The 24,719-nt window shown below is 36.8% G+C and overlaps 1 protein-coding gene across 1 annotated transcript in view; it reads left to right on the top strand.

The window, feature by feature from the left end:
• Positions 1 to 24,719, top strand: part of PLEKHH2 (pleckstrin homology, MyTH4 and FERM domain containing H2) — a 57,418-nt gene that overhangs the window by 11,475 nt on the left and 21,224 nt on the right. The window contains exons 3-16 of the mRNA XM_075146928.1: positions 7,741 to 7,803; positions 8,852 to 9,001; positions 9,452 to 9,535; positions 11,037 to 11,118; positions 12,956 to 13,138; positions 14,888 to 15,876; positions 17,400 to 17,475; positions 17,948 to 18,042; positions 18,677 to 18,821; positions 21,026 to 21,162; positions 22,218 to 22,328; positions 22,591 to 22,677; positions 23,194 to 23,352; positions 24,032 to 24,112. Coding sequence (XP_075003029.1) covers positions 7,741 to 7,803; positions 8,852 to 9,001; positions 9,452 to 9,535; positions 11,037 to 11,118; positions 12,956 to 13,138; positions 14,888 to 15,876; positions 17,400 to 17,475; positions 17,948 to 18,042; positions 18,677 to 18,821; positions 21,026 to 21,162; positions 22,218 to 22,328; positions 22,591 to 22,677; positions 23,194 to 23,352; positions 24,032 to 24,112 — 2,442 coding nt within the window. The remainder of the gene's footprint in view (positions 1 to 7,740; positions 7,804 to 8,851; positions 9,002 to 9,451; positions 9,536 to 11,036; positions 11,119 to 12,955; positions 13,139 to 14,887; positions 15,877 to 17,399; positions 17,476 to 17,947; positions 18,043 to 18,676; positions 18,822 to 21,025; positions 21,163 to 22,217; positions 22,329 to 22,590; positions 22,678 to 23,193; positions 23,353 to 24,031; positions 24,113 to 24,719) is intronic.

Here is a 24,719-nt window from a genome sequence, read left to right as displayed (position 1 = left end):
TGACCTTTACTATACTGCCTCCCCAAATCCCACTGCTGAATTTAACTTTTTTAAGTCTGTATATTTACTGGCAGCTGTCCTAAACTACTAATTCTGGGAGAGTTCCCTCCGCGGGCTTTTCTGTTTCATATTTTTAATTTATAATAGTTTCCAGAAGAAATCATTAATTTTACTATGAGGAACTCAGCTGAAATGTGAAAGACTGCTTTTTCATACGTACTTCTCACACATTTAACGAGCAGTCGGAAAACCTTTTGAGCTAAATAATTATTCTTAAAATCATGTTCAAATATTGAAAAGAACTTGAAAGAAGTAAAATGAGACCAGTTTTACCACTGAGTTGTATGTCATGGAGACTGATAAAAATTTTGAGCCTGATCATTTTGGAAACTGAGCAGATGGAGACTGATAATTTTTGTAGGTTTCATTTTGTTCCAAGGAAAGGCTTTTGTGCTAAACATAGTTCATGCAAATGAGCTGAAGAGCTAAAAAGGAGAGCGAAGAGAGACTTGCAATTAAGAAGTGCCTTTTGCCTAACTAGGAGAGCAGTGCCAGAATTTGCTGTAGTTAGAAGTGGACAGGATTGTGATTCTGCACATCAAGACTGTAGAACTACTAGCCATCTTCAGAAGAAGCAGGAGGAGTGTATATATGTGTGCGTATACATACATACATATATATAAAGTTGGCATCAAAGACCCAAATTGCTTTTACACTCCGTATTTCTGACCACGATTGAGGCAGAGAAAAGAGATAATCCCTGTGGTGAACAGTCTGAACAGGGAAAGAGATAAAATGAAGAGGAGGAGTTGGTTAGATGGCAAATTTGCAGAGGCATAGTTGACACTGCTTTGTTCATGCGAAGAATTGTAGCCTTTTACTTTTTAATTGGTATTAAAAATGAAGAAGACGGGAGAAGGGAAGCACTAAACTGAGTTTTGCAGTAGTCATAACCTAGGTGGGCATTCAGGTGGGATTTGAAGGAAAAATAAGGCTGTAGCTTTTGGGTTTTAAGCCAGATAACTAATTCTTTCATCTTAAGATTTTTTTTCATGTAGGAAATAATAACAAACAGTAAAATTCCATATACTATGAACCAATAAAATAGTAAAGAAAATTCACCATGCTTGATCTGTGAGTAGCCTAAAGAACATTTGAGCCCCATTAAGACTTAGCCTTTAGCATTAGCCCTTTCGGGGAGATCTACGACGAAAAGAAGATTGGGTTCAGAAAGCAGTTCTTCATGACTAAATCCACACCATTGAGAAATCTTTTTATACGCTTCATCTTGTTCTAGGGAAAAGCTTTTGTGCCAAAGTATTCAATTTCATTTTTTACTGAAGGCATATTTAATTTTATAAATATAGGTAGGTCTGAAGTATCACTTCCTGGATTTATGAGACAAGATGGATTTCTATTAATTAGATAAAATGTAAAGCTGTTCTATAAAAGATAAGTCTTTCTAATTATTGTGTTGCCTTTGGGATAAAAAAACCATCCAGTAAAGAACGAAGTGTATCTTGCCCAAGGCATGTGCTAATTCCTTCTTCACAAATTATCTTCTTGTTTATTTTTCCTGTGAAATATTAATATCTTGATTTTACATCTCTATTCTTTAGGTGTTTTGTCTGTGGCTTAATTGGTCAGGCCATATTTTAAAGTTTGTTGTAGTTTATAAAGATTTAGCACTGTCCTTACGGAAGATACATAATACGTAGAAGAGAAATCAGTGGCAAGACAGAAAGAGTAATGTTTGAAAATATGGATGGAACATACCCAGTCAGCTTTTTAATAAATGAGTTACAGAAGTAGGAGGAATATTACTGTGTCTTCCTACGCTAAACCACCAGAAGACAGACCTTTTTGTAAAAAGAGTAAATCATGCTTCTAAAACAGTTTTACCATTGCTTTTAACTAACAAATGTATGCAAGGCTTTATACATGTATAGATTGGGCATAGCATATTTTAAATCTTGAAAACTGGTGCTCATCAAAGCCACTGACAAACAGATGACTTGCTTTTAAGCAGTACTGGCTCTTTCCCTAAGGAAATGCAGAGATTTGTTGAAATATTTGGGTTTAAACATAGGAATACAGAAACAAAAGGGGCAATCTTGGTCCCATGCAGTGCTCTGGAATAGCTGGCAGGCAGATTCTTCAGACCGTTTATAAACTTATCAAGCACCACATAAAAAGTCAGATCTTTTGCATTTATTGCTTCTATTAGAAGGCAGTTCCAAAATCTTTTTCAGTCAATGTGGAAAATGAGGGTCTTCTAATTTCCAGCCTATGTTTTTTCATCACCTGTTTATATCTGCTTGCACCTTTGAAAGACAGTTTTAGGTGTGTTTATCCCTCACTTGCTTCTCCTATTTGTTTATTTATGGAAGAAACCATATCCCCATGTTTCTTCAGTTTTGGTAAGTCTGATGTGGTGTGAGGACTGATAGTTCACTAAATCTAAAAATGGACAAATTTACTACTTTTTATGTGGAATATTATTTTTCAACCACAGATGGTTTGGGCCTTTTTTCAGATGAGGAAGAATTGAAAAACTGAAATGCAAGGAAAAAAGCAGACTCTAAACATACCATTCTCAAGTCACTGGAAGTTCTGCACTTAATCAATAGACAGGCTGTATTTCTGCTTCAGAAGGTTGTAACTCCTTTTTCCTTTTTGAAAACTCTGACCTATTATCAGCACGCTTTGAAAGGCTTACAGAGAAGTGATGCTTTTCGTTCATTAATGGTTGTATTTTTTCCTGTATTTATGTCAAAAAGATTTCCAAAAAGTCTACGTGACACAACTGTGTTATTTATAATATTAAAAATTAGGAGACAGTGTATTATGCACTGTTTATAATGTAAATTTTAAATGTGAATGGGACAAGTTATTATGTTGAAAATTGACTTGGATAAAAAATTAGGTTTTTGTTCCCATAAATAACATACATTTTCAGATCTCAACAATTTTTATTTTTAAAATAAAAGATTTCCTTTAAAATTATTAAATAATTATTTCAAATATCGGGAAAATTATCAATTTAGTGCTGTAATTTCTCTCTAATGCGCATTACACGATCAATGATCTGTGTATATATATATAAATGAAAGTATGTATACACACATAGGCATACAAATGGAGTATTTTTTGAAATTTATGAGTGATGACTTTTGAGTTTATACCCTTTGGTGCAAAAATAGATGTGATTTCATGCAATACATGTTTTAATAAAATGAAAATTTCTTGCACAAAAATGTACGTTGAACATTTCTGAATACAGTCAAGAAACTTCCAATTGAACTTCGAAAAAGAACCCCTATATGATTTGCTTTTGTATTGTAAAAAATTCCCAATGACTGTGTGTTGTGCTTCAATGTCCAGACCTCCGAGGCAGTACACCTCTCTGTTTTTATTGCTGCCATGTTTCTTCAAAGCATTCAGTATTTATTCACATGTGGCATTTCTCTGTTCATTGTTTGAACAAAAATAGCTCAATTTGATGACTGTCAGATGTAGAGTGGTTATTTCCTTACTAAGTTTAAAAACAAATCTGTTTCTAACAACAGATATTATTCTCCTTAATTCATTAACATGTTTTCTGGAAATTATAAGAGGATTTTTACACTCAAAAAGAGGAGAAGAAAGTGAAGGTTAAAGTAGCAGTCTGTTCTTCTGTACCTATGTTGATATTGTTCTTTAGCCAGTATGCGTGTATTTTTTGTTCATGGGCCTAAAACATTTATTCTTTATACTTAAGACTGTAAAACGAAAACCAGTATAGATTATGACAGGACACTTCTGAATCCTTAATAAATTTTGGAAAGAGTCTGAATCAATCATAGATGTGCGTGACAAGAATATTCCTTACAAGAGGTTTGTTGAACTGGGGCGTTATTTCAAGTTACCTAATTCAGGACATGATAGAAAATTAAGCTTAAATATACTTCATGTGCCAAATGTTATCAATGACATGCTGGTCCTCCATGTTTCTCCTGGGAAGCCAACTTTATGTCTGTTGATACTTCACAGGCTACAGTTCATTCAAGAAATGTCTAGCCTACCAGCTGATACATACCATTTAATTCCAGTGATAGTCGTGATTTGCATAGATGTATATAGAAAGAAGCTGGTGGGACAGAAATCTAATTCAACAGACTTTTCTGTTTTTCTAATCACTTTCTGTATAAAGTCAGAGTTGGTCATCAATATTCAAGTTGCAGCCATAGGTAAGACTTCTTTTCTTCTGTGTCTGTAAAGCACACTGACCTTTGCCTCCAAATGTGGATATGGCTACAGTTACCTGCCACTTCCATCATGAGTTAAGTTTAGGTATCATTTGCGTGTTGTTTTTTTTTTTTTTTTAATAATTTGAGGATCTTAAGCTATCTATCCGTGGTCTGAAATGGTTTTCATAGTCGCTGGGTAAAGAGAATTCACTGCTGCATTTTATTCCTGAGGAGTTCAAAGTATGACGTTTGCTTTAAACAATTAGCTACTAGTCCAGTCACATATTTTCACCTTCTCTCGCTCCTCTCTCTCGCTCGCTCTCTCAGTAATGCTGTGCTCATTGTTATGAAAACTCTTACTAACTTAAGAAGAAGGTTTAAGGTTAGGTTTTCTTTGTGAAGAGAAATCCTTCCCTTGGAACTAGTTACAATCTTTTGCCCAACAAGTTTGATAGCCTTCAGAGTATCCTAAAGCAATCATTTTTTCTCTTTAACTTCACAGGCCTATAAAGTAGCAAAGCAGTCAGAGTATACGTGTAAATCTCATTTTTCAGGCAAAACCATTTTGTGGGTTGGCTTGGGATTATTTATACAAATGGGAAAAAATTATATATTTTTAAAGTTTCATCATTGTTACAATAGACACCGCAAAACAAACCTATATAAACTCTAAATAAAGGGAAAATCAAGACTTATTTAGTAATTGTTATGTAGCATCAAATTATTGAAATGCTGGCCAATTTAACTGTAATAGGAGTGTTCATGTTTGGTAACTATGGTATTCCATTCTTGCTAAATAACATAGATGATTGCTTTTTTTTTTAACAGGAGCCTCCTAAAATAAATTGAAGACCCTTTAGAAATTTTCCAAATAAAATATCACATTTAGTTGTTGCCGGGAAACTGACTGACGTGTCTGTATTGTGAGATCACCCAAAGCATACCTTCTTGAACTAGTTAAATCTTACAGAAGCAAAAGTAAACCTTGTACTTCCATTTTTAATCTCTGAATGCTGTTTTTCTTGGTAATATTCTCTCAGCTCCTTTGGCTCCTAGCTTTACATTCATCTTAGCAACTGCTTTATTCAAACCATATTCTGTGTCCCAGTAGTCTACATGAACATATTATGATGTTCCTGGTCCTGTGCAACAGTATATATTCCTAGCAAGAGGTGCACTGTACAGTTTCAGTGCAGAAACGCGGAGGGAGCGTAGGTCTGTAGTGCACTGTATTATCCAGAACTCAAACTGTTGTGTAGAAGAGCAGCACTACTGCTTAATGCTTGTACGGTGGTTCAGTGGTCACTAGATACTGCTAGAGAGACTACTTGTTTTCAGGTTTAAGCTGAGTCAGAGCTAGTTGAGCTGCACTGGCAGCTATGTGGACCTGGCAAGCAGAATTTTCAGGTTCTATTTCCATTTACTAAATCTGCCAGGTTTCTGATACAACCTTGCAGCTGAACTGAATTTTATTTATGGAACACAAAGAAATTTCCAATTACTGCCATGGCAATCGCGTGCATTTACAAATTGTTTGACTGTGAAAATGGATTAACAACTTGCTACTCATCAACAGTGAATTTCACATTAGGAGTATCTGAAGGAGTTTTCTGTCAATGTCATAGAGTATTAACAATGTTCATTATTGATACAATAGCTGCACGTTTATTTGGTTTAGCATAGTGCTTTTACTACAGTGAAATTTTAGCTGACCATATATTCAGAAATAACCTCAATTTCTGAATTGCCAACTCACTAAAAAAGAAATGTCTTTAAAACTATATTAAGGGAGTCTTGTAAACCAAACTTCTATTTGAACATAAAACCAAAAAGACAGATAGAAAGTAACTTTAGAATTCAAAATTCTAAAAATTAAATTCAAAGTTAAAATCTCAACATGAAGTTGTACAAATATAAAATTAAATACACGTGACCAGAGAGGAACAACGAAGATTCATCTCCTCCTGTCCGTCCGTCCAGACTGTTAGTACATGAATGACTGGGATGATCATTTCCTTAGAACTGTTCTTGCAAAACAACTCACTGGGGACCCGACCGTAACTGTGCGTATTGTGAAATGTTTGTCGCTCTTGTATCAACAGTGTGTTGTGGTATTATGATGTAGACTTTGGGTTTTTATATCATATGAGAAAGTACTAGAAGGTCAGTCACAGCTTTTTTGTATGTTAGTGAAAACTCATTTTCTCTGTTTTCAGTTTTTGATTGATAGAAAATGATGACTCGCTGTCCTTGTCTGGATGAGGTGCTAAAAGTACACAAAACTGATTCATGTGATTGACAACATAATTGCGGAGAAAAAAAAAAGAAGCATCGAAAAAGAAACTGAAAGAGTACAAACAGGACAGAATGATTATTTTAAAACCAAGCAGTAAACTGGAAAAGGAATAAATTATTTTCATTTGCATTATTTCTATCATATGCTTTTCTATGAACAATTTTGAAGCTGAATATTGAGTATTCCGATGTTAAGTATTTGATATTTCATCCTCTTCAGATGAACGGAGGTCTTAGCTAGGTATTTCCTGAGAACCAATAAGTCCTTAAGTGAAGAAATAATATATTAATTTCCTTAGGTACTTTCTAGTATGATTTCAAACCTCAGTTTACTTTTTAAAGAGTCATAATGGTATCGTTCATCAAAATCAGACTAGAGAGCTCTTACCAAAATGTAACAACGTGTTTTTAAAAAGTTTCTTTCTGGCCTCCTCTGTTCCACATTGTTGGAAAAGCCTTCAAAATAAATCATGTGAAATGCAGGGGTTCTCTGAGGCACGGGGCAAAGGTTAAGCCTTTGATTTATTAGGCATCGTTATAGTGCAACAGATCAGGGTCTCTCACCTCTCAAAGGGGACCTGCGCTCACTCCTCATGTTGTGCTGGGCTCTTTATCCGTTTCTACTGTGACTTTTCACATTTTTTTTCTGCGTAGCGCTTGAATCCACCATGTCTCTTCTGCCACATAGCTCCTTCTTTCATGCAGAGGGTGGAGGAGTCTGGGACAGGCCTCGTAGCACAATTCCTCCCAAAAGCTAAATTTGCCGACTTCAGAAGAATTAGTGGCCAAATTGTATAATGTGCCGAGTACCCTTTACTCTTGCCAGTTTTGGAAGGACATGAAGGAAGTTAGCACTTTCTAAGACTATGAGCCTGCATGAGGAAAGTTTCAGGGCTATTGTCAAAGGAATTTCTACTCTTGGTAGCAGGGAGAAAAAGCAGTATGTCATATAGCAGCCACAAAATTGTACTATGTAGAAAAGTTGTTTTTTTTTTTTTTCTGTAGAAGAATCTTAACAATGTTTTAATACAGTCATAATGGTGAATTTTCTTCCCAGTCTGACATGCTGTTTATCATTTTATTTATTTTTATGCTCCTGCCAACAACCTGTCTTTTTCTTTTTCAAAACAGACCATGAAAATATGTTTCACTGTGGTATTTCTGGCGATGGGCAGAAGGCATGGCCATTTTACTATATGTTTTTATGTATCTGCAGATGCAGCAGCTTGAGAAACAAGTTATAGATGCTGATCGCCAAGCAGAGAGAGCTTTTCAGCAGGTATATATATAAGTTGAAAAATAACTCCACTAGCTATGTGCGTGTTACTGTAATGAAGGGAAATTCAGAAAATTGCTATTTTTCTTAAGTATTGCTCAAAAGGGAGAAGACACTTCTTTTTACATCTATTGATTTGTCTTACCAGAGATGTTCTAACACCTTTCTCTGCTCACTATCCAGTTCAGTTCAATAAAGTCAAAGGTAACAGCACAAATCAAAAATAGATACATGTAAGGAGCATGCATCATTGATGCATCACGAGTCTTTGATACATGAAGCACATGGAAACAAAAGGGAGAGGAAACAGTGACCTATTTTAGAAAATCGGTAAGAAGATAAAACGAGGCTGTCAAATACAGTCTCTAAATAGGATTATTCTACGTTGTTTGTTCTTCTTGTAAAAGTTACATTATCTAAAGAATGAGATCCTGGCTAAATATTTAACCAAAGTTGCCTTTTGATTCCAAATGGCAGATACAGCTACAGCAGACATTTTATGAACATATCTGGTATTCCCTAAAAACCCTTCGTATCCTACTGTGAGACAGATAGAAACTGAAAATTGTAAGAACAAAAATGTTCATGTACTAATTTGGAGTTAGAAAACGTTCCTGACTACAAGCCAAGTACTTTTTAGCCATTTTTTAGAACGCTTCTGATAATTTGTTGGGGTTTTTTTACACTGTGCAATTGTTTATTTATTACGACGTCATTTATTAAGCCCAACAACAGCTCCCTATACATAAATTGCATTCTTCCCATACTGGTGTTTCTAACAGCTTGTGTGTTGCAAACCTAGAAGCCTCTCACTAATACTAACAAAATCTGTATAAGGTCTATCAATGTTTTGCCAGTCCCATTGGTATTAGATGCATAGGGAGACATAACGAACTGTGGAATTTCTTCTCAAATAGGCTTCAGAACTTTGCAGGGTTATCTTGAATCTTAAGTGTGGGGGCAATATTAACAGTCCATTTTGTGGTTAAATTACTGCCTTTAGCTTCGAGTATTATGTTTTTTAAAGTCTTATGTTTGACCTTCCAAATAGGTGCAGGTCATGGAAGAAAAATTAAAAGCAGCTAACGTTCAAACGAGCGAATCAGAAACCAGGTTGTATAAGAGATGTCAAGATCTGGAGATCCTGATACAAGATAAAAATGACATAATACAAAAATTGGAGCAACAACTTGAAGAACAGGTCAGAAATAATGGTGTTACAAAAGATGAGCATCAAGTCTACTCTTAATTACACAAAAGGAAAATAAAAATTAAGATCAATAGAGGACAGAAAAATTTAGCATTATTTCTATTGTTTGATTAAAGAGGTTCCCATTAGAAGTATATAATTTGAATAAGGTTTATTTACTTGCAAATTATGCACTGGCTTCCTTTGAAAGAACACCTAACTTTTAAGAGGGGAAAGATATTCATCCTCCTCACTGTCTCCTCAGAAGAGCTTTCATTCTTCCTAGAGGAAAGAGGAACAGCAGCCTCTGTGAAGGGCCTATTCATCATCTTTTAAAAAATCACCATATATTGCCCAGGATACTGAATTACTTCAAGCAATCTTAGGATTTGTGTCTGAAGATACTACTCAGGCAGACTATAATACTCAGTGGAAAATATGCTTATGTCATTTTTTTTCCAGAAGCAAATAAGACTGCAAGAAGCAAAAATCATAGAAGAAAAAGCAGCTAAAATAAAAGAATGGGTGACAGTCAAGCTCCATGAGGTATAACTCTTGCTACAATACTTATATAGAAAATATAATGGTGTGACTGGATATCCCTTAGGCTTTTTGGCTCTTAAAGGGCTTTGTGCTATAGTAAAAAAAAATGCTTCCCAGTTTCATTGATCTATATAGTTATTTGCTTGAAAGAGGAAAAATGAAAACAACAGCACAGAGGGCAGATATGCATGTCACTTAAATTCTGATGTCTGATTTGGTCAGCTAGTATATCTGGGTCCTCTTTATGGAGGAAAGGCCCAGAACTGCTCTCTGGAAGGTGTACTTATCTCCACTAATTGAGAGAGATTAGCTGGCAAACTGAGCTTGCTCAAGCAGATGCCTGAAGTGTGAATAATCCCCAGAAAGCCGACCAAGTCTGCTGGGGCCTGGCAGAAAGAAGGACTTGATCATTTTTTATTTTCCAATGCCCACAGTACTCTTAGTCATGAATAGTTTCGGGGGCACCAGGTCTATTCCCAAAAGAGACTAGTTGTCTCCCATGTTTCTCTGCTGCGGTGAGATAACCATGTCTTTGCCCTGCCTACGGCTGCCAGTTTTGGTGTGCAGCTGTGCTTTCTCCTCCTTGCGTGTATAAAATCTGAAGTTGTCTGTAAAAGTTAAAATCCTACTCTGTTGTGGTTAACTGGAAATTATACTCACTCCAGTTGAAAAACAATTGAATTATTATTTTAAAGTAGGAAACCAGAAGTAACATTTACTATTAGTCTGCGAGGGGAGTTTTTGAAATCTTTTAATAAAAATGCAATTAAGTTTAGCTAAAAATATCTTGAAAAAGTTTGGACAAAATCAAATATGACTCAAACTATTTACTTAGTTTGAAATATGGAGAATCTCAAGCCAATTTCACAGAGGTGGCTAGGTGTCACCCAATGGGAAGCGGAATTGCTGGCTCCCCTCTGTGTGATACGGGATACTCCGATTCACATCTTCTCTTTGCCTAATTCGGAGCAGGAGTTTGAACCAACATGTTTTACCTCCTCGTAGTGGGCTACAGCAATGAGTTGTTGGGTTTTTTCTTCCTGTAGAGGTCTTCTGCTCTGTATAAAGTTTTTTGGTACCTATTTTTTTAATTTTTGCTGTGGGATGGTAGGAGGCATTAGCACCCTCATTCCCTCTAATTCCACTGCTTGCCTTTGGGTTTGCCAAGTGGTGCAAAAGTTTGTAATTCTAGTCCTCTGCTTTTATTAAAAATGCCAATGCAGATTTCTTTTTTCATAATTATTAAGGCTTTTTAAAGCAGTCTTGGGTTTGCTTGGTTAGGGGAGTGGTTTTAACAGAAGTTGAGCAAATAATCATCGCAGCGAGTTTCATTGTTCAGAATAAACAAATGCCTAGACTGGCATTAAGAGAAGTAGCAGAGAGGAGCTTACCATTTGAACTAGCTTTATCCTTAGATAGGTAGAAATTCAGAGAAAATCTAAATGATGTAATGACTTTAAAAATTGCTTCACCGATGGATGAAATTACATTTATATGCTTTTAGTTAGAGGTGGAAAATCAGAACCTTCGCTTGATCAACCAAAAGCAAACCAAAGAGATGAAAACAGTACAATCTAAACTGCAAGGTAAATGTACAAATCTTTTAAAAACTTCTCTATATGTGGCATACTTCTTTCTATTCCCTGTTTAATTTGTGCATCCACATAATTGAAATATTCTGTGAAATCACAAAGATTTCAGTTAGTATGAATTGACATCAGAGTGACTGTACATGAAGGTGCTAGGCAAGCAATAATTTAATTTTTATTAAAAAGACACGCAGACAAACCACAGCTGGTTTTTTTTGGGTCAACAGGTATCTCTGTTATTTAAGAGGTTCTGCAAATAGTAAGAATTAACTGGATTTACGTCAGATCTTTGCTTTTACTTCTTTATAGCATAGGTAGTCCTAGCACTGTTAAGGAATAGATGAATGTCAGTCTGCATCTGCTTTTTCTAGCAAATGCTCAGCTGGGAAGCAGAATTCTGATCAGATTTTTTTAATTACTACATTTGAATACAGTGATCCCAAAACCTTAATTCAGCCACAGTATCATGAGGTTCCTCTCCAAGTGGATATAGTTAATTTAAAAATCATAAAATGTAAATATGGGAAAGAGGAATATCCCCTCCAAAGAGCATTATTTCACATTAATCAAAGTTGAATTTTATTTGCCACCGTGTTGTCTGTTCACCAACTTTATTAAGATTCTCTGAAGGTTCCCACAGTCCTCTCCATACTTGGTTGACCTGACAACTTACTGTCATCTGAAAATCTTGCTGGTTTGCTACCCAGCCCTCATTTCTTGATAATGTATCTCATGTATATATGTACATACACAGACAATTAGAAATGTGTGTATATGTGTGCATATATATGTGTGTGTACACATGTAATATGCATAATATATGAAAATATAAATATTTACAAAATACATACATACACAATATGAAGCTTTTAAACTAAGATGCACCTCTCTGTTAATGAGGAAACTGGATTGATTTGTTTCTTTGCTATTTTTTGATCAGTAGCAATTCTATATACTTCAGCACTTAACAGCTTTAGTCATCCTCTTCTGAGAGATCTTTTCAAAGGCTTTTTGAGACACTAAGAATTTGTCAGCTGGTTTTCAACACACATTTACTGATATGCTTAAAAATATTAAGAAACTTATTACCATTTGCAGTGTCCATGCTGGCAACAGTCTATAAATTATGATCATGTGGTACTGTTTTAAACAGTTTACAGGTATGGATAAAGGGCCTTTTGTTCCTGGATCTGCCACAGAACTTTTTATAAACAGGAATGGACAGCATTCTTTCATATCAGTTTCTGGCAGAATAGCTGTCCCTAAGGACGGATTTCATATTCTCGAGGCAGTTAATCATTTTATGCTTTCACCTTCTCTTGAAGCCCTCCATATATACCTTCTAAGCCTGGTAACTTACTCCTTTATATTTGCTGTAGCACCTATTACAGATTCTCGTAATATTTTTCTCTGAAGGGAAGGCTGCCACATATTTTAATACTATTGTTCTACAGTCTTTCCCATATTATATATCCTAGACCAATCTGTAGGTTTAAGTTCAGCCACAGCAGAATAAAATCAGGTATTTGCACTAGGCTTTCATTCTGTGTTATGTGCATGTTTTATATCTTACTGCTGTGAAATTGTTAAAAGAGATTTTTTTTCTTTCTATACTAAAAAATCAATCTTTAAGAACTAGAAATGCAGCTCTGGGTTTCTTTTGATATGAGGAGGTATCAGGTAGATTTTTATTCTTATAATAAATTTTTTATTATCTTTTGGCTAAATTTTAGTTATCTTAAAAAAAAACCAACTTTACACTGCAGAGTAAAGAGACAGTAGCGTAGCTTGCTGTATCCCATTAACACAAGATTTCTGAATTACTATTCTTCAGAAGCTACGGGCAAGAAATCTGTTACTTCAACACAAAAACCTGGAGAGTGTCAGCGACTGAGCAGTTTGACTTTTGGATGCTTTTCAAATAGAGCAAGAAGTCCTCAGCCATCTCCTAAGTTTGAAGAAATAAGCAAGTCTTCATCTAAAGACTCAGACTACACTGAAGGCAAAAACATGCTAGGTACTTAGTCACCAGAACTGCCATGTTATTCTGACACAGGTGGAAAACTAAAATCGACAACTATGTCAGTGTATCCAAACCAGCTGTTTTCAAAGTACATAGCAGTACTCTCTCCCTCTTTAATGCTAGTCTCTATTAGTAGGAGGAAATCCTGTTGAGCACTAGAGTCTCCATAATACCACTAACATATTGTTTGGTATCATGCAATGGCTGACGGGTGCTTTGGCTGCAAAGGAAAGAATTTGTTGTAGCCCAGGTTTGCTCCACAGTAGCGTAAGGAGTTTAAGGCTGCCAGTTCCCCAGGACATTTTTATGCCTGTGTAGAGTCTCACCTAAGTCCGGTTTCTGTGTATTTTATCTATGTTATCATCACTGGTGTCCCAGTGTTCGTTTTATGCCCTAACTCAACAAGATCAGCTCCGTAATCTTTCATTAGTATGATCAAGGTCAGAAAAAACAGAAGAGTCTCAGGCATCTTTTTGCACCATTGTTTCCTGTCCAAGGAGGGAGAAAACTCCCTGATCAGTTCATACGATTTCCCCAGCAAGCCCTGAAATCTGGCAATGCCAGCAAAGTGGCGTGCTGTTATGCTATTATAATCGTGAGCAAGTCCGTTGCAGCTTGCTGCCTCCCTTAAGCGATACCAAGCCCAGGAAGCAGACTGTTGCTCTCGTCCTTCGCTTGAGTCCCACAGGGCTATTCATGACTTCAGCATTTTCTCCACAGTTAATCATGGTACCCAAAATTGCAAGTTGAGATCTGTAGAAAATCAGAAACTGAACTAGTTCCTATTAATATTTTGTATATTTATATGACACCAAGTTCATTATAAAGGTGGGTATATATTATTATTTCCATTTTTATAGATGAGGAAATCGATGTAAGAATTTTTTTTCAAGGGAAAGGATAAGAAGTAGAACCTAGATGGAAACAGATCAACTTTTGTTGATTATGTGGACTAAATTAAAATCTTGGCTTATCCAATCCACTTTAACTTCATACAGCTATTGAACATTAACTTTTCCAAGTGTCTGTGTAGAAGAGCCCTAGTTCTTGCATCTGTTTTAACTCAGGGGGAGCACATAGGCCTCACTGACACACTGCAAGCTATAGCTCTCCCTTGCAAAACCAGGTAAAAGCAAACAGCGTAAGCAAAGCTATTTTTAATACAGTGTCTTTCCCTAAGCATTTTTCATAAGCCTGTCTTGTGTATCTTAAGCATTCACACTGGGAATACAATAATAGCTTGCAGAAGAAATTTCCGTATATAAACACTGTAGAAATGCTCAGAATACCTGATCTGTTAATGTAAATCTCTTCTGGCAAGCCTTTTACTAAACTTTGATTTTCCTTAGATTTAATAAAGCAGCTAAATTTATATGCTCTCTTGAGCCTTTTTTTGGTTTTTTGTTTTGGGGTTGGTTTTTGTTTTCATACATCTCTGGTTTACTTTAAAATATGGCTTCACTCTGCTCATCTTTACATTTATTGCTGTTTTTAGTTTGGCTCAAACTTTGAGTAATGTCTGTTACAGCTTTTTGGCAAACATCATTGCAACGTCAGTTGCATTCAAATATTTATAATAATTTTCTTAAGTTTTATTATTTACAATATTCAAAAAACTTAAATGTGCTTACACATTTGAAATGATTACCTACTTACTGTTTGCACGCGTACATGATGACAAAATCCTTCAGCAGTCAAGTTTGCTAAAGTAATTTTCTCATGTTCATTGTATTTCTCCTCTAGAGAAGGATATCCTGGAAACTACCTTTACTGGTCCTGCACATGAGAGCAATACAGGTCAGAAGTCATTGCAACAAAGTTCCTCTGGATCAGGGCAGAACAAAAATGTGAGAACAAGCTGTTCATCCAAAGACATAGACAGCGACATGTCAAAGAACTCCTGCACTACCGGCAGTGACTGGAGCTCAGACGAGGATGGAGGAGAGAATAAAGGACTGAAATCCAGGTGTGCATCGACTCTCTCAAGCCACACATCTGAAGAGAATGCACGGTACAGTAGAATGGGGAGTGAAATGTATTTGACAGCATCTGATGACAGTAGTTCTCTGTTTGAAGAAGAGGGTTTTGGTGTTCAGAGGACTCAGCACAAGAAGTTATACTCCTGGCAGCAAGGGTCCCAAAGAAAAGGCCAGAACAATCCAGGTGGAAAGTGCAACTCTGATTTCACAAGTAAAAAGAAAGACCAAGATAGTTCTTCAGATGAACTGAATAAGAAATTTCAATCTCAGAGGCTAGATTATTCATCCTCATCCAGTGAGGCAAATACCCCAAGTCCAATTTTAACCCCTGCTCTGACACCCAAACATCCAATTCTAGCAACTTCTGCAGGTTCTCAATGCACAACGCCGTCAGATTCTCCCTCAAATTTGCCACCTCCGAAGTTACGGACTCCTAATGTGTTTAGTATAAATTCAGCATTAGCAAAGAAACATCTAAGCCAGCCCCAGCTGAGTTCTGACAGAATGTTTGGTAGAAATAGAAATGCCATAAGCATGATACGTCCGTGGAGACCTCAGGAAACAGACATCGATCTGGTGGATGGAGAAGATACTGATATTTTAGAGAAAATGGAGATTGGCTGTGGTGAAGGAGTGTTTACCTATGACTGCACTGAAGCACAAAATGCTGAAGCCCAGGAACCTTGTGATACGACAAAAAAGGGCGCTAGCAACAAACCTCCAACCCCCCCATTACATCGGTTTCCTTCCTGGGTAAGTGTAATGATAGATATTTTTTCTGCTGGTGAAACGAACTCATTTTTGTGCTTCTCTTCTATGATTTTTGTTGCTTCTACCTTTCTCATTCTATTTTTGATGACAAGATGGAACATTACCTTAACTGCAGCTAGGAGGACAAACTCAGAAGCAAGTTTGATTTGAAGAACAGCATTTCTGCTGTTGAAAAACATGGTCACTATTTTTGTAGATAAGATCAATGTCACATCTAAGTTATGTATGTCTTTCTGAGTATACCCAATGAGGTAATGCTTGCGACTGCATTTATTTATTTATCTTAACACCAATGAAGCCTAAGAGTGCTGGTGTCAGTGCCTTTGCTATAACCACTCACAACCTATACAATTAAGTCGCCAGAAGACAGCTACAGACCATGGAAGTTATCGATCACGTTTCCAAGTAAAATTTTAAAGCCATTGTTGTGGTTTAACCTGGCAGGCAGCCAAGCACCACGCAGCTGCTCACTCACTCCCCCCCTCCCAGTGGGACAGGGAGAGAATCGGAAGGGTAAGAGTGAGAAAAACTTGTGGGTTGAGATAAAGACAGTTTAATAGAACAGAAAAGGGAAAATAATAATAATAATGATAGACTATACAAAATGAGTGATGCACAATGCAGTTGCTCACCACTCGCGCTGACTGATAACCAAGTAGCAATTGCTACTTCCTGGAACACACCTACCATTCATATACTGAGCATGACGTCACATGGTATGGAATACCCCGTTGGCCAGCTGGGCTAGCTGTCCTGGCTGTGCTCCCTCCCAACGTTTGTTTTGTTTTGTTTTGTTTTGTTTTTCTTGAACTGAATGTCCTTGACTAGCAGGGTACTTAGCAACAACTGAAAACATCAGTGTGTTACCAACATTCTTCTCGTACTAAATCCAAAACACAGCACTAGGAAGAAATTTAACTCTATCCCAGCCGAAACCAGGACAGCCATCAATCAGGGAACTAAAGTAGATATTAATACTTCTTAGACAAAATCCAAAATTAACTGTGTCTAGACTCACTGATTCTGTAGTTCCACAGTCAGAGATTTATTAATGATTCAGAGATGAATAATGCGTTAATGTAACAGCTTTTCTATGTATATATTTTAGTGCATATTTTTTCATTATAGATTTTCTTAATGTGGCATACAAAACTGTTGAAAAGTTGCCTCCATAATGGCATTTCTCTGTTCTTAACATGCAATCTTCCATTAAAAAATATTCTCGCTATAGCTTCTTTGGCCCCTGATAATAGCATTTTTAAAAAGAAGTTGCCTATAAGGGCAAGCATTGTGTGAAAAAAGGTTGAAACAGACTATGGGTGTAGTGGGTATGGCATATAAAAGAAGGATGCATTTTTGAGCTGCTACTGATGACACCATTTTATCACCACTTCATCCCATGGTTGTGCTAAAACAAAGACTGGGAGGCTATGGGGAGGCTAAACAGAAGAAAAGCAATTGTTGTGTTTTAATTATCTACCATCAAATCCATTCTGCTTATATAGGAAAGCAGAATTTATGCTGTAGCCAAATCTGGTTTAAGGATGTCTGAAGCTTTCACCACGGAATCTCTTAACAAAAGTAAGTGGTTTAGCTGTTCATTGTCTCATGAACAAAAATTCTCTTTTTATGGTGATTTGTAAGCAAGAACCAAATGTCCCACGTTCCTCTAAGATACTAAGGAGATTTAGTTATCTGCTATTTAACACCTAGACGATCATTGGTTATCTTTCCATTGTCTTCTATTACCTTGCCTCTTGACTTTGTGCTGAATTTGTACTTTGTTTACTCCAGTTTTCTTTGCAATTCACTTTGAAGATTCTATACCAGGTACCAAGGTAAGAGATTTTACTTTCAATTTTAAAAGGGTTAGTGGTCATGACTACAATTTACTTATACTCCTTAAAACCATTGTAAATTTCAAAAAGCTATAAATCTCATGTCCAAAACAGTTCAGGAGTTAGTTTGTGTTTCATAGCAGTTATACAATTAGAATTGGGTTAATTGAGGGGTAAATTAGGAAGGTCATTTATACAATATGTTGCTTTTTTAGGTGCTGTTTCACTAACTTCGTACTCCATATCTGGATTATATACATCTCTGATATATAAGAACATGACCACTCCTGTTTACACCACTTTGAAAGGGGTAACTGTATTACTATTAAAAGGAAATTTTTAAATACCGTTAGGCTTCACATCCAGGAACTTGCTGTTTCACATTTGATGCTACCATGCCAAATATGTCATAAGATGATGTTTAGAGATCACAGAACCCCAGAAGTAATGGAAATGTCAAATAGCTGGAAAAAAATTATTGCTGCTTATAAAATGTTACTAGCCCAGGTCAGTTCTTCTTAGGTTCCTTGCTGATGTTTTCCAAAGGCTTGTTAATTATTAAACAGAGCCACATGGTGTTCAATGCCATAATTAAAAGTGTGTGTGTGTGTAGAAATGTTTTTGTGTCTGTGCCAAAGCTGTTTATAGTCAGATAGCCAGCAGTAACTAATCACAGCATTGTTTGTTTTCTGGCAGCCTTTTGTGATTTGGAAAGACCCATGCCTTGAGCTACCTCAGGTTTCTGTTTTAAAGTGTGGGGGTGGTTGAGGATACAGAGGGCAGAGGGAATTCAGTTTTACCTTGATATTTGTGTGCCAAAACTCACAACCCAAGTAAGAACAGCTTTGAACATTAAGAAGCTAGCAGAGCTCTGCTACAGTATGAAGGAAATGGCTGATACCCTTTATGCAAGGTATCAAAGAATGTTGTGTTAATTTCTGCAGAAAGCAACTCAAATAAGCAACAGCCCATTTATAGATGAGTCATCAGGATCTGAGGAAGAAGACAGCTCTCGGTCCAGCTCAAGGACTTCTGAGTCTGATTCTCGAAGCAGAATTGGTCCGGGTAGTCCTCGGGCTATGAAACGAGGTAGGCAAAAACCGTAAGAAGGAGTAACTTCCGGGAAGTTTGGAAAACTAGGCAGTTTACATGATCTTCTTAGAAATTGATTTCTTCCTTAAACAGCATGGACATCTTAAATCTAGGCTTTTATATCAGCTATCAAAGCCTAGATCTATTATTCAAGCAGGAAAAAGGGCTGTTGCACATGGCTTCCTTTTTATTGCTGTTATTATAGATACTTTTTTAAGGCATTAATCAGGTAGCTGGTTGTTGTCAGGAGGGAAGAGTGACTTGTACATCTAAAGCAAGAAGCTCTATTCTATCTATACTGTGTCATGCCAAGGACTTCCTATGACCTTTAACTGTAGGTAGGTAAAAATGACCCAGAAAAAAGTAATTGCCGTCAGAAGAAAAACCCACATATATTAAGTGTATAAAACAAAGTAACAGTTTCATGTGATCAGAATGCAAGTGGAAAAGTTCCCACAACAGAGTATTTGGTTCTGTCATCTCATGCAGTAAAGGATTTCTTTCATTTTTACAGTGATTGTCTCAAGGTCCTGTTCAAAGATTTAGTTAAAACACTTGAATCCAGTAATGTTCTGTCTTTTTGTGGAAGACAATCTCACAGCTGTAGGTAATTGTGTGTTTTCCATCTGCAGAATGAAAATAATATGCTTCATAACATTGAAAGATACAATGCTTCCTCATGGGGTGACAGTATCAGTGTTATATCCCTGTGAGTATTTCTTCACTGGGTAAACCAAGTGAGACTAAGATCAAAGATCCCAGTGTGGCTGAGTGTTAAGATCCTTTGCTATACGTTGCTTTAGAAATGCAAAATGACGTTATTCAGTAGTCTCCGTTATACATGTTAAAATCCCTGTTAGCAGGAGCTCCACTCTGTCACGCTTGAGCAGGTAGATAGAGCCACTGGTTCACTAGCAGTTTTCCAGTGCCAGCCACACATGGCGTCGAGTCCTCTTTCCAGTGATGCAGTTACAGTTTTGCTAAATTAGTGTGAAAAGCACCCATAGTTCCTGCTTCCCAGCAGCTCCATCTTGCTGAGCAAAAACCAGTGCCGTGGCTGCAGATGCATCTCATGTTACATGCTTGCACAACAGGAAAGATAAATTAGCTAATTTAATAGCTGGTTTCACCTACAATTTATATCCGTGTCTGTAAAATGGAACCATTCCTTTTGTTCGTGCTTTCTTCTCATAAAATTGTCCTTGCATTGTTTCATGCATGGAAACCTTTCTTAGCCACAAAACACATATGTACCTATCTTTGTTGAGATCACATTGTTTAAAAATCTAGGCCGACACAAATTTCACTAGGCGCATAATTAGCTTGCTGCATATTTGTTATTAAAGATCCTACATGAGAAGAGAAAAACCCACTCTGAAAGCCCAGGTGGCTTTCAAAAGCAATAAATGAGAAAAGCTTTTTTTTTTTAAATAAAATTGGCAAATGAGTTTGGAGATTAATGAAACAAAGGAAAAAAGGCATCTTCATTTCAATCTTGGAGAGTAACCTTTCAGAGTAGAACATTAGTCCTTACAAAAGGACATGTTCACATGTTTGAAAATCATTATTTCAATGATGAATAAGGGAGGAGTTTTAATTTTTATTGCTGATTCACTAGAATTGAAAACAGGGTACCTTTTTTCTCAGGATTAAAGCTAATAAACTCTAAAAAAAATACTGAAATCTGGAATTCAGATTTTCAGAAAACATCAGTATAACAATTCATACTAATTGCAAAATAAGGACAGTCACCTACAGCTTCAACATTTAGCAGATCTTGAGCATAGCTTCTTAGTACACAAGCAGTTGCATGAGAAATCCAGATACCAGAACGAATGATAGAAAGGGGAAGGGGAAAGTTGCTTAGTTTAATTAAAGATCCTGTATTCATTTTCTAGGGAATGAGTATGATGCATGGCACTAACTCCCTCCTTAAAAAAGCTGTAGTAATATAACAGAAGACATTTATTTGTTGTTTCATTCACTTCATTCACAGACTTAAACTCTGTTTAATTACGAAGAAAATGGGGTTCAGATATTAGCACTGTGCTAATAGTTCGATATGTTGATATTGGTTCCTGATGGATTTATGTTGATACTTGTGTTTGCCTGGAGATCCTACTCAGATATTCTTTCTGCATGGATATTCTGATCTCATTTTTTTCTAATGTAATAAAAAAATATTTCTTCTTTTAACGCAGGTGTGTCTCTGTCTTCTGTGACCTCAGAAAGTGATTATGCTATTCCTCCAGATGCATATTCTGTAGATACAGACTATTCAGAGCCAGAGCAGAAACTTCCTAAGACCTCTTCCTCATCTAGCGATAATGGAAAAAATGTGAGTACTGAAGTTCTGTGAAGAAGAAGTGTACCTGTGGTGCTGTATGTATATTTATGTTCAAAGACTGCTACCAAATCTCTATATTCAGTCTTGCTGACTCAGAGACTGCCTTAGGAGCACAAATAGCAAAATATACCAACAGTAAGTTAGCCGTGTAAGACTATAACAATTGAAGGAAAGTGGAGGATAATTCTGAGCTTTCTATATAGTGAATGGAAAGAGGTAGACAACTCCAGAAGACAATTCAAAGCACTTACGAATTTCCTTTCTTGAAACCATAATCAGCTTAAAATTATTATTTGAATATTCAGGGAATAGAAGGGCATTCCACTGAAGGAGTTGGAGGCATCAGTAGAAATCTATGTGCGTTTCTACAGTTTCCTCATACAGGGAAAACTTGACGCGTCGGAGAAATCATAAGTAGAGCAACATGCGAGGACAGGTCAAAGAAACCAAACCATTATGGGGTATTGGTCTGTCTCTGGGAGTTTTTTAATGGCCTGTGTTAGTGTCTTAACATTCAAGTGGATTGACTGCCTGGTGATGAAGATAGTTTATTTTAAGGTTTCTTCAGAGGGCAAAACTGTGAACTCTGTTTAGTGTACATACTAAAAGTATGTCTGTGTGGAGCTCTGAATTACACTGCCCTGTATTTGGTCTGCAGGTTAGGCCCTGAAGTTAGGAAAAAAACTATATTTACGTTGTACTCATTTTGTTCCTTGTTTAATATAAATAATCAGAAAATAAAATCAGGAATCATCATATTCTTCATTCTTTTGTATAGTTCTGGGCAAATCACTTAATCTCCTTCATGTACTATAACTGTAAGTAGGGATATTAATTAGTTATCCCATGTGCATGGCATTTGTCTTAATTGATGCTTGTAAAAACTTTGTCATTGGACTAAAAGTCTCATGAAATACTGTAATTATTATTTAGCATGCTTTTAAGTCATTAAAGTATCTCTGTGTGTGTATATTTATACATATCTCTGAGGGGTATAGGTATATATTTGTACCTAACTACTTTTTATCTAACTTCTAAATAATCAGGAACCTTTGGAAAAATCTGGATATCTGTTAAAAATGGGTGGTAAAGTAAAGACCTGGAAACGACGGTGGTTTGTGCTTAAAGGAGGCGAATTACTATACTACAAATCTCCAGTAAGTACATGTAACTTATATGCTCTTTAATATTAGATTGTTTTTACTGAGAATGTAGGGCTGCTAGAAGGAAGAGAAATGCATTCCTGATGTCTGAGCTGTTAGAGAGTGATTCATGACTCAGTTCCTCAAGAGGTATACAAGGTACTCAATGTCTAACTAGGAAGTATTTATCAAGATTAATGTTTAAATGACTTCTATAGTTAGTTATTGCTATTGGTTGGTAGATTTAAAATATTTTTTTCCCATTCTTTCCATACAGAGTGATGTAATTCGAAAACCTCAAGGTCAAATTGAGCTAAATGCATCTAGCCACATTGAAAAGGGTGATGGAAAACAAACAATTCAGGTGCCTGCTTTTCTCATCTGTGTTTCAGTGGGTATTTATTTTCTCCATCCCTAAAACCGACCCCCTGTTCCAGTCCCTATTGGACTGGAAGTTCAAGTGTGGACTTGGAATTAATCAGTGCCCTTTGTTTGAAATCGAAGGATCATTTCAGTTATAGAAACTATAGAAAGGACGACACGTAGTCTTGTTGCATTGCTGCAAAGGTCAGATCGTCACATATGAGATATAAATAAAGAGAGTAGTCTTGGGGCCAGCCATTAAGAGTTGAGAGAAGTTGTTTGAAAGGAGATAAATCGAGTTTTCTCAACTCTGCTGTCCTGGAACTTTTCAGATAAAGCCTTAGAAGGCATGAGTCTGTCTGCTCTGCCTGGCCACCGCATGTTTCATTAATGAAAAGTGATTTGGGAAAAATAAATCCCTTAAAGCTGTGACACTACACTGGGTACTATATGTTACAACCCCCACGGTCGAATGTATAATGTTCTTAAAGCTCAAGACTCTTCTGTTACTACATAGCTGACCACAGAAAAACGAACATACTACTTGACTGCAGATTCTCCCAACATCTTAGAAGAATGGATCAAAGTACTACAGAATGTTCTTAAAATACAGGCTGCCAGTCCACTTTTCATACAGTCTGAAATCAAGCCAACCATGAAAGGATTACTTACAAAGGTAGGAACACTTTTCTTCCCCCAAACTGCTTTATTCCATATTTCTTAAGAATAGTATCTAGATGAAAATGGCTCTGCAATAAAATAAATACAAGCAAAACAGATGTGTATTCACTTTCCCAGTACTTTACAATGTGAACAATCCAGAAGGACTACCAACTCACCTACTTCGGGCAATATTTTTATTCTGGTTGTTTGATTTGATTTTTCTCTTTGTCTTTTTAATTCATTAGTTCCTGTGTTGAGTTCTCCATTTGCGCTTCAGTGGTATTCTAGTTCAGCATGGTTCTTTGACATATGCATAAGTTTCAGTATTATTTCAGTGGAGTGCTCTCTTTTTCAGTATTATTCACTGGGACAGATTATTTCAAGAAAATAAAAATACTGTATAAAAGGAATTTTTGTCTTTCAGTTCTTTATTTTCCTCAGCTTCCATTACCTTAGGCCTGAGCCAAAGCCAAATGAAAAACTCACGTTGGCTTTACTGGGCTTTGGACCAGCATCTAATGCTTTAATTCTTATGCCCTTAATGGAGTTATGCAGTTTTAATTATTTGTCTAGTAATGTGGAAAAGAATTTGAGCCAAGACATTTATTCCCAACATCACCGAAGTTCAGAGATGGTGAAATGTAGTCTCTGTTTCTCTGGCTATACTTGTTCCTAATGTTCTGTAATTTCAGGTGAAACATGGATATTCCAAAAGAGTTTGGTGTACCCTAATTGGAAAAATTCTGTATTATTTCCGTAATCAAGAAGACAAGGTAGGTCCCTTACTTGTTTCCTCAGTGAATGGAAGATAACATACTGAAGTAGATTTTAAACCATAAGTTACAGCTTTATTAAGGTACAGTTGGCCTGGGTAGTTGTCATGGTTTAACCCCAGCTGGCAACTAAGCCCCACACAGCTGCTCGCTCACTCCCCCCTGGTGGGATGGGGGAGAGAATCAGAAGGGTAAAAGTGAGAAAACTCGTGGGTTGAGATAAAGACAGTTTAATAGGCAAAGCAAAAGCCGCGCACGCAACCAAAGCAAACCAAGGAATTCATTCACCACTTCCCATCGGCAGGCAGGCAGGCCATCTCCAGGAAAGCAGGGCTCCATCACGCGTAACGATGACTTGGGAAGACAAATGCCATCACTCCGAACGTCTCCCCCTTCCTCCTTCTTCCCCCAGCTTTATGTGCTGAGCATGATGTTATATGGTATGGAATATCCCTTTGGTCAGTTGGGGTCAGCTGTCCCAGCTGTGTCCCCTCCCAACTTCTTGTGCACCCCCAGCCTGCTCCCTGGTGGGGTGGGGTGAGAAGCAGAAGAGGCCTTGACTCTGTGTCAGCACTGCTCAGCAGTGACGAAAACATCCCTGTGTTAC

This window comes from Calonectris borealis, chromosome 3 (genome assembly GCF_964195595.1).
Source record: "Calonectris borealis chromosome 3, bCalBor7.hap1.2, whole genome shotgun sequence".
In the NCBI taxonomy this organism is placed as follows: Eukaryota; Metazoa; Chordata; class Aves; order Procellariiformes; family Procellariidae; genus Calonectris; species Calonectris borealis.
Note: the sequence above shows the minus strand (reverse complement) of the source record. Positions and strands in the feature narration are given on the sequence as shown.